Raw genomic sequence first — 14,503 nt, forward strand, 5'->3', positions numbered from 1 at the left:
CGTTGTTTTTTTTTTCATCTCTTCTAACATAGGAAATTCCCATTTTTGACCCGGAAGCGACTAATGCGACTTTGATTGAAGTGACATGTTTTGTTAAAGTCATAATTTGCTCAACCTTGGTTGAAAGTGCCTTGACTTGTATGTACATTGTGGATATATGTTTGTAGTTCAATAAAAACTAATAAAAATAAAAATAATTCTGACGCATGCGCAAACGGATTGGGCAGCTCACTAAATCGAGCAGTGATAGGCACTGAAGACGTTTGGACAATACTAATTACAAAATGTGTAATAAATTACACATTCAAAATCTACGATGTAAATCTCGGTGGTTTTATCGTTGTTTTTTTTCATCGCTTCTAAATTCTAACATAGGAAATTCATATTTTTGACCCGGAAGCGACTAATGCGCATGTTCTATCTCGGCCCGGAAGTGAATAATGCGCATGCTCATCGTCTGACAATAAACATTCAAACATGGACGCCAGCAAAGAGAAAGATGCTTTTGAGACAGAAAGACCTAACTTAAAGAAGAAGCACGATGAAGACGAAGACGAGCGACCTTCCAAGACGAAGAAACTCGACGTGGACCACAACACGAACGTAGCCAAGCACTACAATCAGCTGCAGGAGGTCGGCCTGGCGGCGCGTAGTCAGAGTCGCATTTTCTACATGAGGAACTTCAACAACTGGATGAAGAGTGTCGTCATCGGAGAGACCCTAGACAAGGTTAATTATTATTATTATTATTATTATTATTATTATTATTACGTGTGAAGAGTGTCGTCATCGGAGAGATCCTAGACAAGGTAAACATACTATTATTATTATTATTATTATTACGTGTGAAGAGTGTCGTCATCGGAGAGACCCTGGACAAGGTTAATTATTATTATTATTACGTGTGAAGAGTGTCGTCATCGGAGAGATCCTAGACAAGGTACATTATTATTATTATTATTATTAAGTGTGAAGAGTGTCGTCATCGGAGAGATCCTAGACAAGGTAAACATACTATTACTATTATTATTATCATTACGTGTGAAGAGTGTCGTCATCGGAGAGACCCTGGACAAGGTACATTACTATTATTATTATTATTAAGTGTGAAGAGTGTCGTCATCGGAGAGACCCTAGACAAGGTAAACATACTATTACTATTATTATTATTATTATTATTACGTGTCAAGAGTGTCGTCACCGGAGAGACCCTAGACAAGGTACATTATTATTATTATTATTATTATTATTAAGTGTGAAGAGTGTCGTCATCGGAGAGACCCTAGACAAGGTTAATTATTATTATTATTATTATTATTATTATTATTATTATTACATGTGAAGAGTGTCGTCATCGGAGAGATCCTAGACAAGGTAAACATACTATTACTATTATTATTATTACGTGTGAAGAGTGTCGTCATCGGAGAGATCCTAGACAAGGTAAACATACTATTATTATTATTATTATTATTACGTGTGAAGAGTGTCGTCATCGGAGAGATCCTAGACAAGGTAAACATACTATTACTATTATTATTATCATTACGTGTGAAGAGTGTCGTCATCGGAGAGACCCTGGACAAGGTTAATTATTATTATTATTACGTGTGAAGAGTGTCGTCATCGGAGAGACCCTGGACAAGGTACATTACTATTATTATTATTATTATTAAGTGTGAAGAGTGTCGTCATCGGAGAGACCCTAGACAAGGTTAATTATTATTATTATTACGTGTGAAGAGTGTCGTCATCGGAGAGACCCTGGACAAGGTACATTACTATTATTATTATTATTATTAAGTGTGAAGAGTGTCGTCATCGGAGAGACCCTAGACAAGGTTAATTATTATTATTATTACGTGTGAAGAGTGTCGTCATCGGAGAGACCCTGGACAAGGTACATTATTATTATTATTATTATTATTAAGTGTGAAGAGTGTCGTCATCGGAGAGACCCTAGACAAGGTAAACATACTATTACTATTATTATTATTATTATTATTACGTGTCAAGAGTGTCGTCACCGGAGAGACCCTAGACAAGGTACATTATTATTATTATTATTATTATTATTAAGTGTGAAGAGTGTCGTCATCGGAGAGACCCTAGACAAGGTTAATTATTATTGTTATTATTATTATTATTATTAAGTGTGAAGAGTGTCGTCATCGGAGAGACCCTAGACAAGGTTAATTATTATTATTATTATTATTATTAATATTAAGTGTGAAGAGGTCCATTACTATTTTTATATTATTATTATTAAGTGTGAATAGTGTCGTCACCGGAGAGACCCTAGACAAGGTTAATTATTATTATTATTATTATTATTAAGTGTGAAGAGGTCCATTACTATTTTTATATTATTATTATTATTATTAAGGGTTGTCATCAGAGGGACCCTAGACAAGGTCCATTATTATTATTATTATTATTAAGTGTGAAGAGTGTCGTCATCAGAGAGACCCTGGACAAGGTTAATTACTATTACCGGTATTATTATTATTATTATTAAGTGTGAAGAGTGTCATCATCGGAGAGTCTTGGACAAGGTTAATTACTACTATTATTATTATTATTATTATTATTATTATTATTAAGTGTGAAGAGTGTTGTCATCGGAGAGACCCTAGACAAGGTTAATTATTATTATTATTATTATTAATATTAAGTGTGAAGAGGTCCATTACTATTTTTATATTATTATTATTATTAAGTGTGAAGAGGTCCATTACTATTTTTATATTATTATTATTATTATTAAGGGTTGTCATCGGAGAGACCCTAGACAAGGTCCATTATTATTATTATTATTAATATTAAGTGTGAAGAGGGTTGTCATCGGAGAGACCCTAGACAAGGTCCATTCATACTATTATTATTATTATTATTATTAAGTGTGAAGAGTGTCGTCATCAGGGAGACCCTGGACAAGGTAAACATACTATTACCATTATTATTATTATTATTAAGTGTGAAGAGTGTCGTCATCAGGGAGACCCTGGACAAGGTACATTCATACTATTTTATATACCGGTATGTCAAATTCCAGTTAAGGATAGTATTAATGACCTAGGAATACTTATCACTAAAAATCAGAGTTCTAGATCGGTCTTGAACTTTACTCCAATTGTAGAAAAAAACAAGAAAAGATTTAACTGATGGCCAAAGAGAGATTTATCCTTAAAAAGGCACAACCTTGCTTTCCAAAGCAGAAGGTATCTCCAGGCTTACGTATGCGGCTATTTCTTTACATGTTTACCAAAACAACTATTATGTTAGATCCACTATGGACTGGACTCTCACACTTTAATGTTAGATCCACTATGGACTGGACTCTCACACTATTATGTTAGATCCACTATGGACTGGACTGTCACTATTATGTTAGATCCACTATGGACTGGACTCTCACTATTATGTTAGATCCACTATGGACTGGACTCTCACACTTTAATGTTAGATCCACTATGGACTGGACTTTCAAAATATTATCTTAAATCCACTATGGACTGGACTCTCTCACTTTTATGTTAGATCCACTATGGACTGGACTCTCACACTTTAATGTTAGATCCACTATGGACTGGACTCTCACTATTATGTTAGATCCACTATGGACTGGACTCTCACACTTTAATGTTAGATCCACTATGGACTGGACTCTCACACTATTATGTTAGATCTACTATGGACTGAACTCTCACACTATTATGTTAGATCCACTATGGACTGGACTCTCACACTATTATGTTAGATCCACTATGGACTGGACTCTCACACTATTATGTTAGATCCACTATGGACTGGACTCTCACACTATTATGTTAGATCCACTATGGACTGGACTCTCACACTTTAATGTTAGATCCACTATGGACTGGACTCTCACTATTATGTTAGATCCACTATGGACTGGACTCTCACTATTATGTTAGATCCACTATGGACTGGACTCTCACACTATTATGTTAGATCCACTATGGACTGGACTCTCACACTATTATGTTAGATCCACTATGGACTGGACTCTCACACTATTATGTTAGATCCACTATGGACTGGACTCTCACACTTTAATGTTAGATCCACTATGGACTGGACTCTCTCACTTTAATGTTAGATCCACTATGGACTGGACTCTTACACTTTAATGTTAGATCCACTATGGACTGGACTCTCTCACTTTAATGTTAGATCCACTATGGACTGGACTCTCTCACTTTAATGTTAGATCCACTATGGACTGGACTCTCTCACTTTAATGTTAGATCCACTATGGACTGGACTCTTACACTTTAATGTTAGATCCACTATGGACTGGACTCTCTCACTTTAATGTTAGATCCACTATGGACTGGACTCTCTCACTTTAATGTTAGATCCACTATGGACTGGACTCTCACACTTTAATGTTAGATCCACTATGGACTGGACTCTCTCACTTTAATGTTAGATCCACTATGGACTGGACTCTCACACTTTAATGTTAGATCCACTATGGACTGGACTCTCTCACTTTAATGTTAGATCCACTATGGACTGGACTCTCTCACTTTAATGTTAGATCCACTATGGACTGGACTCTCACACTTTAATGTTAGATCCACTATGGACTGGACTCTCACTATTATGTTAGATCCACTATGGACTGGACTCTCACACTTTAATGTTAGATCCACTATGGACTGGACTCTCACACTATTATGTTAGATCCACTATGGACTGGACTCTCACACTATTATGTTAGATCCACTATGGACTGGACTCTCTCACTTTAATGTTAGATCCACTATGGACTGGACTCTCACACTTTAATGTTAGATCATATAATGTATTCTCTTCCTTTGCAATCTACTAATGAAAGCTTCAATCAATGAAGGTGCGCGGGGAGGACCACCGCCGCCGCGTGTCCGTGTTAGACCTGGGCTGCGGCAAAGGGGGGGACCTGCTGAAGTGGCGCAAGGGCGGCATAGACCACCTGGTGTGCGTGGACATCGCCGGCGTGTCCGTGGAGCAATGCCAGAGTCGCTACGAGGACATGAGGAGGAAGAGCCGGGCGGGCGAGAGGGTCTTCAGCGCTCAGTTCCTCACCGCCGACTGCACCAAGGAGGTCCTGTCCGAGAAGTTTGACCAACCCAACCTGAAGTTTGACATATGCAGCTGCCAGTTTGTCTACCATTATTCCTTCGAGAGCGAGGCCAAGGCGGATTTGATGCTGAGGAACGCCTGCGAGAGCCTCAAACCCGGGGGGTTCTTCATCGGCACCACGCCGGACGCCTACGAGCTGGTCAAGCGCCTGGAGGCGTCCGAGTCGCTCTCCTTCGGCAACGACCTCTTCCGGGTGTCCTTCCGGTCCCGAGGGGACTACCCGCTCTTCGGCTGCGAGTACCACTTCAGCCTGGAAGGGGTGGTGGACGTCCCCGAGTTCCTGGTCTACTTCCCCCTGCTGGAGCGCATGGCCCGGCGCTACGGCATGCGCCTGGTGTCCAAGCACCGCTTCTCCGAGTTCTTCCAGGAGAAGATCAAGCTCAGCCACCACCGCAGCCTCATGATGAATATGTCCTCGCTGGAGGCCTACTCCGGCGAGGACGGGCGCGGCGGCGACGAGTACGGCCACGCGCGGGAGCACTGCGACAAAGCGGGCTCCGGAACCCGGCTGGGGACGCTGAGCAAGTCCGAGTGGGAAGCGGCCAGCATCTACATGCTCTTCGTCTTCCAAAAGATGTCCTGATGTTGCCGGGCACTACAACTCCCAGAATGCACGGCGGCGCCGAGACCACATCTTCCTCATCAAGGTCCTCACACTGCTGCTCAGGTACCTCCTGAGACATTTTTGCTCAAAAGAAGAACGTCCATCATGGAAGCATCTTATTTTCAGAAATTGAAGTCAAATTATTATTTTTATTATTATAATTAGTAGTAATCTGAAGCACAATAGAAGAATGAGTCACACGGTCCTATTGTTGTAGCATTGATACAGAATATTAACCAGGAGGTTGCCTACAGCCATAACCCATGTTTTTGTTTCACCTCGTAGGCGTTTATTTTGCATCAGGCGACTATGGGAGGTCGTGGTTACCTTAATTAAAGTGTTGTTTACTTTAGTAATATTATTATGGAGTCTGATGTCATCACAAGTTAAAACTTGTTTTTTATCTAAAATAAGAAACTTTTTTTTTTTTTTTTTTTTTGCGGTGTTTGTATCCTATATGCTATAATATAGTTTGTGCATTTTTATGTTATGCACGTATTTTGTCGTCAGGAAAAAACATAAAAAATTAAAATATAATACTGCATCTTTTTTATTGCCCTTCCATGTGGGGAAACTCGAAAAACATAAACATATAATATACATTTGGGTTGTTTTTCAAAATGTAACATATGTAATATTTACACATATTATGTATACTGATATATTATTATGATTTTATATAATTTTTATTTAATACATTTGGAAAAAAATTAAATAAAAAAAGTAGAGATGTCCGATAATAGCGGTCTGCCGATATTATCGGCCGATAAATGCGTTAAAATGTAATATCGAAAATTATCGGTATCGGTTTTTTAATTATCAGTATCGTTTTTATTTTTTTATTTTTTTTTTTTATTAAATCCACATAAAAAACACAAGATACACTTACAATTAGTGCACCAACCCAAAAAACCTCCCTCCCCCATTTACACTCATTCACACAAAAGGGTTGTTTCTTTCTGTTATTAATATTCTGCTTCCTACATTATATATCAATATATATCAATACAGTCTGCAAGGGATACAGTCCGTAAGCACACATGATTGTGCGTGCTGCTGCTCCACTAATAGTACTAACCTTTAACAGTTAATTTTACAAATTTTCATTAATTACTAGTTTCTATGTAACTGTTTTTATATTGTTTTACTTTCTCTTTTATTCAAGAAAATGTTTTTAATTTATTTATCTTATTTTATTTGATTCATTTTTTTAAAAAGTACCTTATCTTCACCATACCTGGTTGTCCAAATTAGGCATAATAATGTGTTAATTCCACGACTGTATATATCGGTTGATATCGGTATTGGTAATTAAAGAGTTGGACAATATCGGCATATCGGATATCGGCAGAAAGCCATTATCGGACATCCCTAAAAAAAAGTATTTTAACATTCTCATTGTAGGGCATTGTGGGTACAATTTTGGATTATTTACATTTTGGAATAAGGCTTTAGCATAAAATAAATGGAAAAGGTGAAGTACTATGAATACTTTCTGGAGGCACTGTATCACCGGGGGCAATTTTGCAGCAGATTTTTGGAAATACTACAGCAAAATCAGGTATTTTAAGCCCAAACTATCACAAAATAGCACACATAACCCTAAACTAGAGGGACTGGTTATTACACAATTTCCCCCATCGTTTGATTATTATAATTGTTTACCAACAAGCTAATGGAATACTTGCTTTGGAATCAAAAGTTAAAAGACAAGCACATATTTTAGTTCTGTAGGTGTAGAATTTAATCTGAAAGGGTGTCAATGACGAAAAAACTTGGAATAGTTTGTAATATTATACATCAAGTTAAAAACTGCGTTTACATGCATAATTGTTTTAGTTTTTAAAAGTGAATTACATTAATCATTAAAAATGAAATGCCCTATTGACACACATTATGTCCAGGACTTTGCGGGCAGTTTATGGGAAGAACTTCTAAAAATCCAGGTATATTAAGATCCTGTGTGGACCGATACATTAATCTCAATGTTTAAAAACGTTTAATTTATTTTGTTACAATTGTTCAAATTCTGTGCTTTTTGGGGTTATTGTTACAAAAAAAACTAACTTTTCATTTTTAAATTTTTTTTTTTATGGGAGATTCACTCATTCACTCATAAAACTTTTTTAAAAAATCACATAATTTTTTTTTTATGGGAGATTCACTCATTCACCCATAAAAAATTAACAAAAATCCCTTTTTTTAAATGGGAGATTCACTCGTTCACCCATACATTTTTTACAAAATCCCTTTTTTTTTAAATGGGAGATTCACTCATTCACCCATAAAAAAAAAATCCCATGCATTTTTTTAATTTATAGGAGATTCACTCATTCACCCATAAAAATTTTAAAAGAAATCCCATAATTTTTTTTTTATGGGAGATTCACTCATTCACTCATAAAACTTTTTTAAAAAATCACATAATTATTTTTTATTATGGGAGATTCACTCATTCACCCATAAAAATGTTTACAAAAATCCCTATTTTTAAAATGGGGGATTCACTCGTTCACCCATAAAATTTTTACAAAATCCCTTTTTTTTAAAATGGGATATTCACTCATTCACCCATAAAAAAAAAATCCAATGCATTTTTATTTATTTATAGGAGATTCACTCATTCACCCATAAAAATTTTTTTAAAAATCCCATAATTTTTTTTTATGGGAGATTCACTCATTCACTCATAAAACTTTTTTAAAAAATCACATAATTATTTTTTATTATGGGAGATTGTTATAAAAAAATAACAAAAATCCCTTTTTTTAAATGGGGGATTCACTCGTTCACCCATAAAAATTTTACAAAATCCCTTTTTTTTAAAATGGGAGATTCACTCATTCACCCATAAAAAAAAATCCCATGCATTTTTTTTAATTTATAGGAGATTCACTCATTCACCCATAAAAATTAAAAAAAAAATCCCATAATTTTTTTTATGGGAGATTCACTCATTCACCCATAATTTTTTTTAAAAAATCCCTTTTTTTTAATTTTAATTATATATATATATATATATATATATATATATATATATATATATATATATATATATATATATATATATATATATATATATATATATATATATATATATATATATTAATGGGAGATTCACTCATTCACCCATAAAAATTAAAAATAAATCCCATAATTTATTTTTTTATGGGAGATTCATTCACCCATAACATATTTTTTTCCATTTATTTATTTATTTATTTCAGGCAATGACATAAAAAAATACTTAAAAAAAAAAAAAGTACATAGTTGACAACACATAATAATATAAATGAATATAGTGCAAAAGGTAATGTATAGTATGTAATGCATGATTGTCCAGTTTTGCCTGATAGGGAGTGGGAAGAAGATTATTTATTTAATCCCACCCCCATAATATATATAATACAATAGGCGATACTGCATATTTGAGTATCGATCCGATACCAAGTATTTTCAGGGGCAGTATTGGTCATATCAACTTAGACTTAGACAAACTTTATTGACCCACTTAATGCACACAAGGGCACCAAAAAGAGGGAGAAATCAAAAGGTATAAAGTAGACAAACAATTTACCATTCTAGCAATATAAAATATAACATATATGTAATATTCACATATTATATTAATATATATATAGTATATGCATGGAGAGGAGCCAGATGAGGTGGTTCGGGCATCTGGTCAGGATGCCACCCGAACGCCTCCCTAGGGAGGTGTTTCGGGCACGGGGAAGACCCAGGACACATTGGGAAGACCCAGGACACGTTGGGAAGACTATCTCTCCCGGCTGGCCTAGGAACGCCTCGGGATCCCCCGGGAGGAGCTGGACCAAGTGGCTGGGGAGAGGAAAGTCTGGGTTTCCCTGCTTAGGCTGCTGCCCCCGCAACCCGACCTCGGATAATCGGAAGAAGATGGATAGATATATTATATGTACTGATATATTATTATATTATATTTTTATATAATATATACAATGCTGATACTTCAATTTTTTCAGGATCATTACAATTATATTACAGTTATAAACAGACAAGAACGATATCAAGTAGGTACTTACATTATTTCCTTATCCTAAACTGTAAAAAGAAAAATCTGCACAATTTACGGTAAAATGTGGAATTCACCGTGAAAAAATACAGTCACGGTGTGTAGGATTAGGACATTACGGTAAGTTGATGTCGAATCCGTAACAAATAACAAATAAAGAGTTAAAATACACATTTACTACAATAATTATATCATAATTTAGTGACACAAAATGTTGTGACAAAATAATATGTCTTTACTTGCTCGCTTAGTACTGCGATAACGTGGTCATGTCTGTGCAAAGCCACTAGAGGGAGCCCGTCTCATTCACCAACATCTTCAAAGTGACCACTTCAAAAAACTTCCCCAGGTACAAAGTTGTTGTTCTCTAAGATATAAAAGATGAACGTTTGACTGAATCGAGTGGACAAACAACGACAGCGTTGAGCCACTCGAGCGGTTTTTGAAGGAAGCAGGCGTCTACGTCGTGGACTTTGCTAGCTCGCTAGCAATGGCGGCTATGCTCATTATATATTTGTCACTTTATAGCACTTTTGACGGAGTTACATCCACGGCGGGTTAACTGGCTTGGTTAGAGCGTGGTACTAATAACGCGTGGAGTTAGCTAGCTATCGAGTAATGACGGCTATGTGAACATTATAAGTATTGCCAACAGTCATGTTAGTGTATAGATAAAGCACGTTAGACTGCGCTTCAACATGGCCGGTTAGCTCAGTTGGTTAGAGCGTGGTGCTAATAACGCCAAGGTCGCGGGTTCGATCCCCGTACGGGCCAACTGTTTTGAGTCGGTAATGTTGTCTCTGTTGATATAAACCTTTGTTTTTGTAGCCCAGCGGTCCCCAAACTACCAACCCGCGGTGTGTCTCAAGTATTTATTTATTTTATTTGTTAGCTAGCTCTCTTTGCTTATAATGTCTATTTTCTGCTGGATCTACTCTCTATTTTATGCTGCCCTTTTTTTGTTTTTTTTGATTGATTGATTGAGACATTTATTAGTAGGTTGCACAGTGAAGTACATATTCCGTACAATTGACCACTAAATGGTAACACCCGAATAAGTTTTTAAACTTGTTTAAGTCGGGGTCCACTTAAATTGATTCATGATACAGATATATACTATCATATATACTATCATCATAATACAGTCATCACACAAGATAATCACATTGAATTATTTACATTATTTACAATCAGGAGTGTGGAGGGGGGGTGGGGTGGGGGGTGTGGGGGGGTGGGATATGGACATCAAGTAGTGGACATAGAGAGAGAGAGAGAGAGAGAGAGAGAGAGAGAGAGAGAGAGAGAGAGAGAGATCAGAAGGCATAAGAAAAAGAATCTGCATTTGATTGTTTACATTTGATTATTAGCAATCCGGGGAGGGTGTTAGTTTAGGGTTGTAGCTGCCTGGAGGTGAACTTTTATAGCGGTTTTGAAGGAGGATAGAGATGCCCTTTCTTTTATACCTGTTGGGAGCGCATTCCACATTGATGTGGCATAGAAAGAGAATGAGTTAAGACCTTTGTTAGTTCGGAATCTGGGTTTAACGTGGTTAGTGGAGCACCCCCTGGTGTTGTGGTTATGGCGGTCATTTACGTTAAGGAAGTAGTTTGACATGTACTTCGGTATCAGGGAGGTGTAGCGGATTTTATAGACTAGGCTCAGTGCAAGTTGTTTAACTCTGTCCTCCACCTTGAGCCAGCCCACTTTAGAGAAGTGGGTAGGAGTGAGGTGGGATCTGGGGTGGAGGTCTAGAAGTAACCTGACTAGTTTGTTCTGAGATGTTTGGAGTTTAGATTTGAGGGTTTTGGAGGTGCTAGGGTACCAGGAGGTGCATGCGTAATGGAAAAAGGGTTGAACGAGAGTTCCCGCCAGAATCCTCAAGGTGCTTTTGTTGACCAGAGAGGAAATTCTGTAGAGAAATCTCGTTCGTTGGTTAACCTTTTTGATTACCTTGGTTGCCATTTTATCACAGGAAAGGCTAGCCTCTAGAATGGAACCTAGGTAGGTGACCTCATTTTTCCTGGTGATGACACTGTCACCTACTTTTATGGTGAAGTGATTGACTCTCTTAAGTTTGATGTGGGACCCAAACAGGATGGATTCTGTTTTACCCAAGTGGATGGATAGCTTGTTGTCAGCGAGCCAGGTGCAAGTTCTACAGAGCTCAGCACTGAGGATTTTCTCCACCTGTGACTTGTCCTTGCCGGATACCAGCAGGGCAGAGTCATCCGCAAACAAAAACAATTCACAGTCACATGCCGATGACATGTCGTTTATGTATATTAGGAACAGTAAAGGTCCCAATATACTGCCTTGGGGGACTCCACAGCTCACCGAGAGGGGGGGGGGGACATGGTGCCGTTCACCTCTACCACCTGTTCCCTCCCCTCCAAGTAAGATTGCATCCAGCTCCATGAGGTTTTGTTAAATCCGATTGCTCTGAGCTTATCCAACAGTATAGCGTGGTTAACGGTGTCAAAGGCCTTCTGAAGGTCCAGCATGACCATGCCGCAGTATTTGCCCGCGTCCACCTCATGTTTGATGTGGTCGGTCAGATAGAGAAGGCATGTCTACGGAGACAGCCCTCGCAAAAATGACTAATGATCTATTGCTAACGATGGATTCTGATGCGTCATCTATGTTGCTGCTTCTTGATCTTAGCGCCGCTTTCGATACCGTCGATCATAATATTTTATTAGAGCGTATCAAAACACGTATTGGTATGTCAGACTTAGCCTTGTCTTGGTTTAACTCTTATCTTACTGACAGGATGCAGTGCGTCTCCCATAACAATGTGACCTCGGACTATGTCAAGGTAACGTGCGGAGTTCCCCAGGGTTCGGTTCTTGGCCCTGCACTCTTTAGTATTTACATGCTGCCGCTGGGTGACATCATACGCAAGTACGGTGTTAGCTTCCACTGTTATGCTGATGACACTCAACTCTACATGCCCCTAAAGCTGACCAACACGCCGGACTGTAGTCAGCTGGAGGCGTGTCTTAATGAAATTAAACAATGGATGTCCGCTAACTTTTTGCAACTCAACGCTAAGAAAACGGAAATGCTGATTATCGGTCCTGCTAGACACCAACATCTATTTAATAATACCACCTTAACATTTGACAACCAAACAATTAAACAAGGAGACTCGGTAAAGAATCTGAGTATTATCTTCCACCCAACTCTCTCGTTTGAGTCACACATTAAGAGTGTTACTAAAACGGCCTTCTTTCATCTCCGTAATATCGCTAAAATTCGTTCCATCTTGTCCACTAGCGACGCTGAGATCATTATTCATGCGTTCGTTACGTCTCGTCTCGATTACTGTAACGTATTATTTTCGGGCCTCCCTATGTCTAGCATTAAAAGATTACAGTTGGTACAAAATGCGGCTGCAAGGCTTTTGACAAAAACAAGAAAGTTTGATCATATTACGCCTATACTGGCTCACTTGCACTGGCTTCCTGTGCACTTAAGATGCGACTTTAAGGTTTTACTACTTACGTATAAAATATTACACGGTTTAGCTCCAGCCTATCTCGCCGATTGTATTGTACCATATGTCCCGACAAGAAATCTGCGTTCAAAGAACTCCGGCTTATTAGTGATTCCCAGAGCCAAAAAAAAGTCTGCGGGCTATAGAGCGTTTTCTATTCGGGCTCCAGTACTCTGGAATGCCCTCCCGGTAACAGTTAGAGATGCTACCTCAGTAGAAGCATTTAAGTCCCATCTTAAAACTCATTTGTATAATCTAGCCTTTAAATAGACCCCCCCTTTTTTAGACCAGTTGATCTGCCGTTTCTTTTCTTCTCTCCTCTTCTCCCCTGTCCCTTGCGAGGGGGAGTCGCATAGGTCCGGTGGCCATGGATGAAGTGCTGGCTGTCCAGAGTCGGGACCCCGGGTGGACCACTAGCCTGTGCATCGGTTGGGGACATCTCTGCGCTGCTGACCCGTCTCCGCTCGGGATGGTTTCCTGTTGGCCCCGCTGTGGACTGGACTCCCGCTGATGTGTTGGATCCACTGTGGACTGGACTTTCACAATGTTATGTCAGACCCACTCGACATCCGTTGCTTTCGGTCTCCCCTAGAGGGGGGGGGGGGGGGTTACCCACATATGCGGTCCTCTCCAAGGTTTCTCATAGTCATTCACCGACGTCCCACTGGGGTGAGTTTTTCCTTGCCCGTATGTGGGCTCTGTACCGAGGATGTCGTTGTGGCTTGTACAGCCCTTTGAGACACTTGTGATTTAGGGCTATATAAATAAACATTGATTGATTGATTGATGTGTCAGTGGAGTGGTTAGTTCTGAAGCCGGATTGGAATTTGTACATGAGTTTATTAGTGGCAAGGTAACTATCGACCTGTTCATAAACTATTTTCTCCATTACTTTCGAAATGGAGCTGAGAATAGAAACAGGTCGGTAGTTGCTGCAGCTCTTACATATACTGTAATATTGACATATTATATATACAGTATATTATATATACTGATATATTATTATATTATATTTGTATATAATATATACTGTACTATAATTATTATAGTACAGTAATAATGCTGATACTTCAATTTTTGTACATCAGGGGTGACCAGCTAATTTTAGCTCAGGGGCCGCATGGAGGGAAATCTGCGCACACGCGGGCCGGACTATTAAAAATCATGGCATTAAAAATAAAAAATAAAGACAACAATG

At 38.3% G+C, this 14,503-nt stretch overlaps 1 protein-coding gene and 1 non-coding gene across 2 annotated transcripts; both read left to right on the forward strand.

The window, feature by feature from the left end:
* Positions 1-421: 421 nt before the first annotated feature.
* Positions 422-6,341, forward strand: rnmt (RNA (guanine-7-) methyltransferase). Its single transcript, XM_062023996.1, has 2 exons — positions 422-729; positions 4,886-6,341. The coding sequence occupies exons 1-2, from the start codon at positions 478-480 to the stop codon at positions 5,735-5,737; spliced, it is 1,104 nt and encodes a 367-aa protein (XP_061879980.1). The 5' UTR covers positions 422-477; the 3' UTR covers positions 5,738-6,341.
* Positions 6,342-10,509: 4,168 nt separating this feature from the next.
* Positions 10,510-10,583, forward strand: trnai-aau (transfer RNA isoleucine (anticodon AAU)). The gene has a single exon. It is a non-coding gene; the product is annotated as a tRNA-Ile (tRNA).
* The last annotated feature ends 3,920 nt before the right edge of the window (positions 10,584-14,503 follow it).

The sequence above is a fragment of the Entelurus aequoreus genome, linkage group LG17 (assembly GCF_033978785.1).
Source record: "Entelurus aequoreus isolate RoL-2023_Sb linkage group LG17, RoL_Eaeq_v1.1, whole genome shotgun sequence".
Classification (NCBI taxonomy): Eukaryota; Metazoa; Chordata; class Actinopteri; order Syngnathiformes; family Syngnathidae; genus Entelurus; species Entelurus aequoreus.

Excerpts from the sequence above, each read along its gene's own strand:
- rnmt (XM_062023996.1), top strand. The coding sequence starts at position 478 with ATGGACGCCAGCAAAGAGAAAGATGCTTTTGAGACAGAAAGACCTAAC. Across the intron at positions 730-4,885 it reads TCGGAGAGACCCTAGACAAG|GTGCGCGGGGAGGACCACCG; the intron begins GTTAATTATTAT and ends CAATCAATGAAG.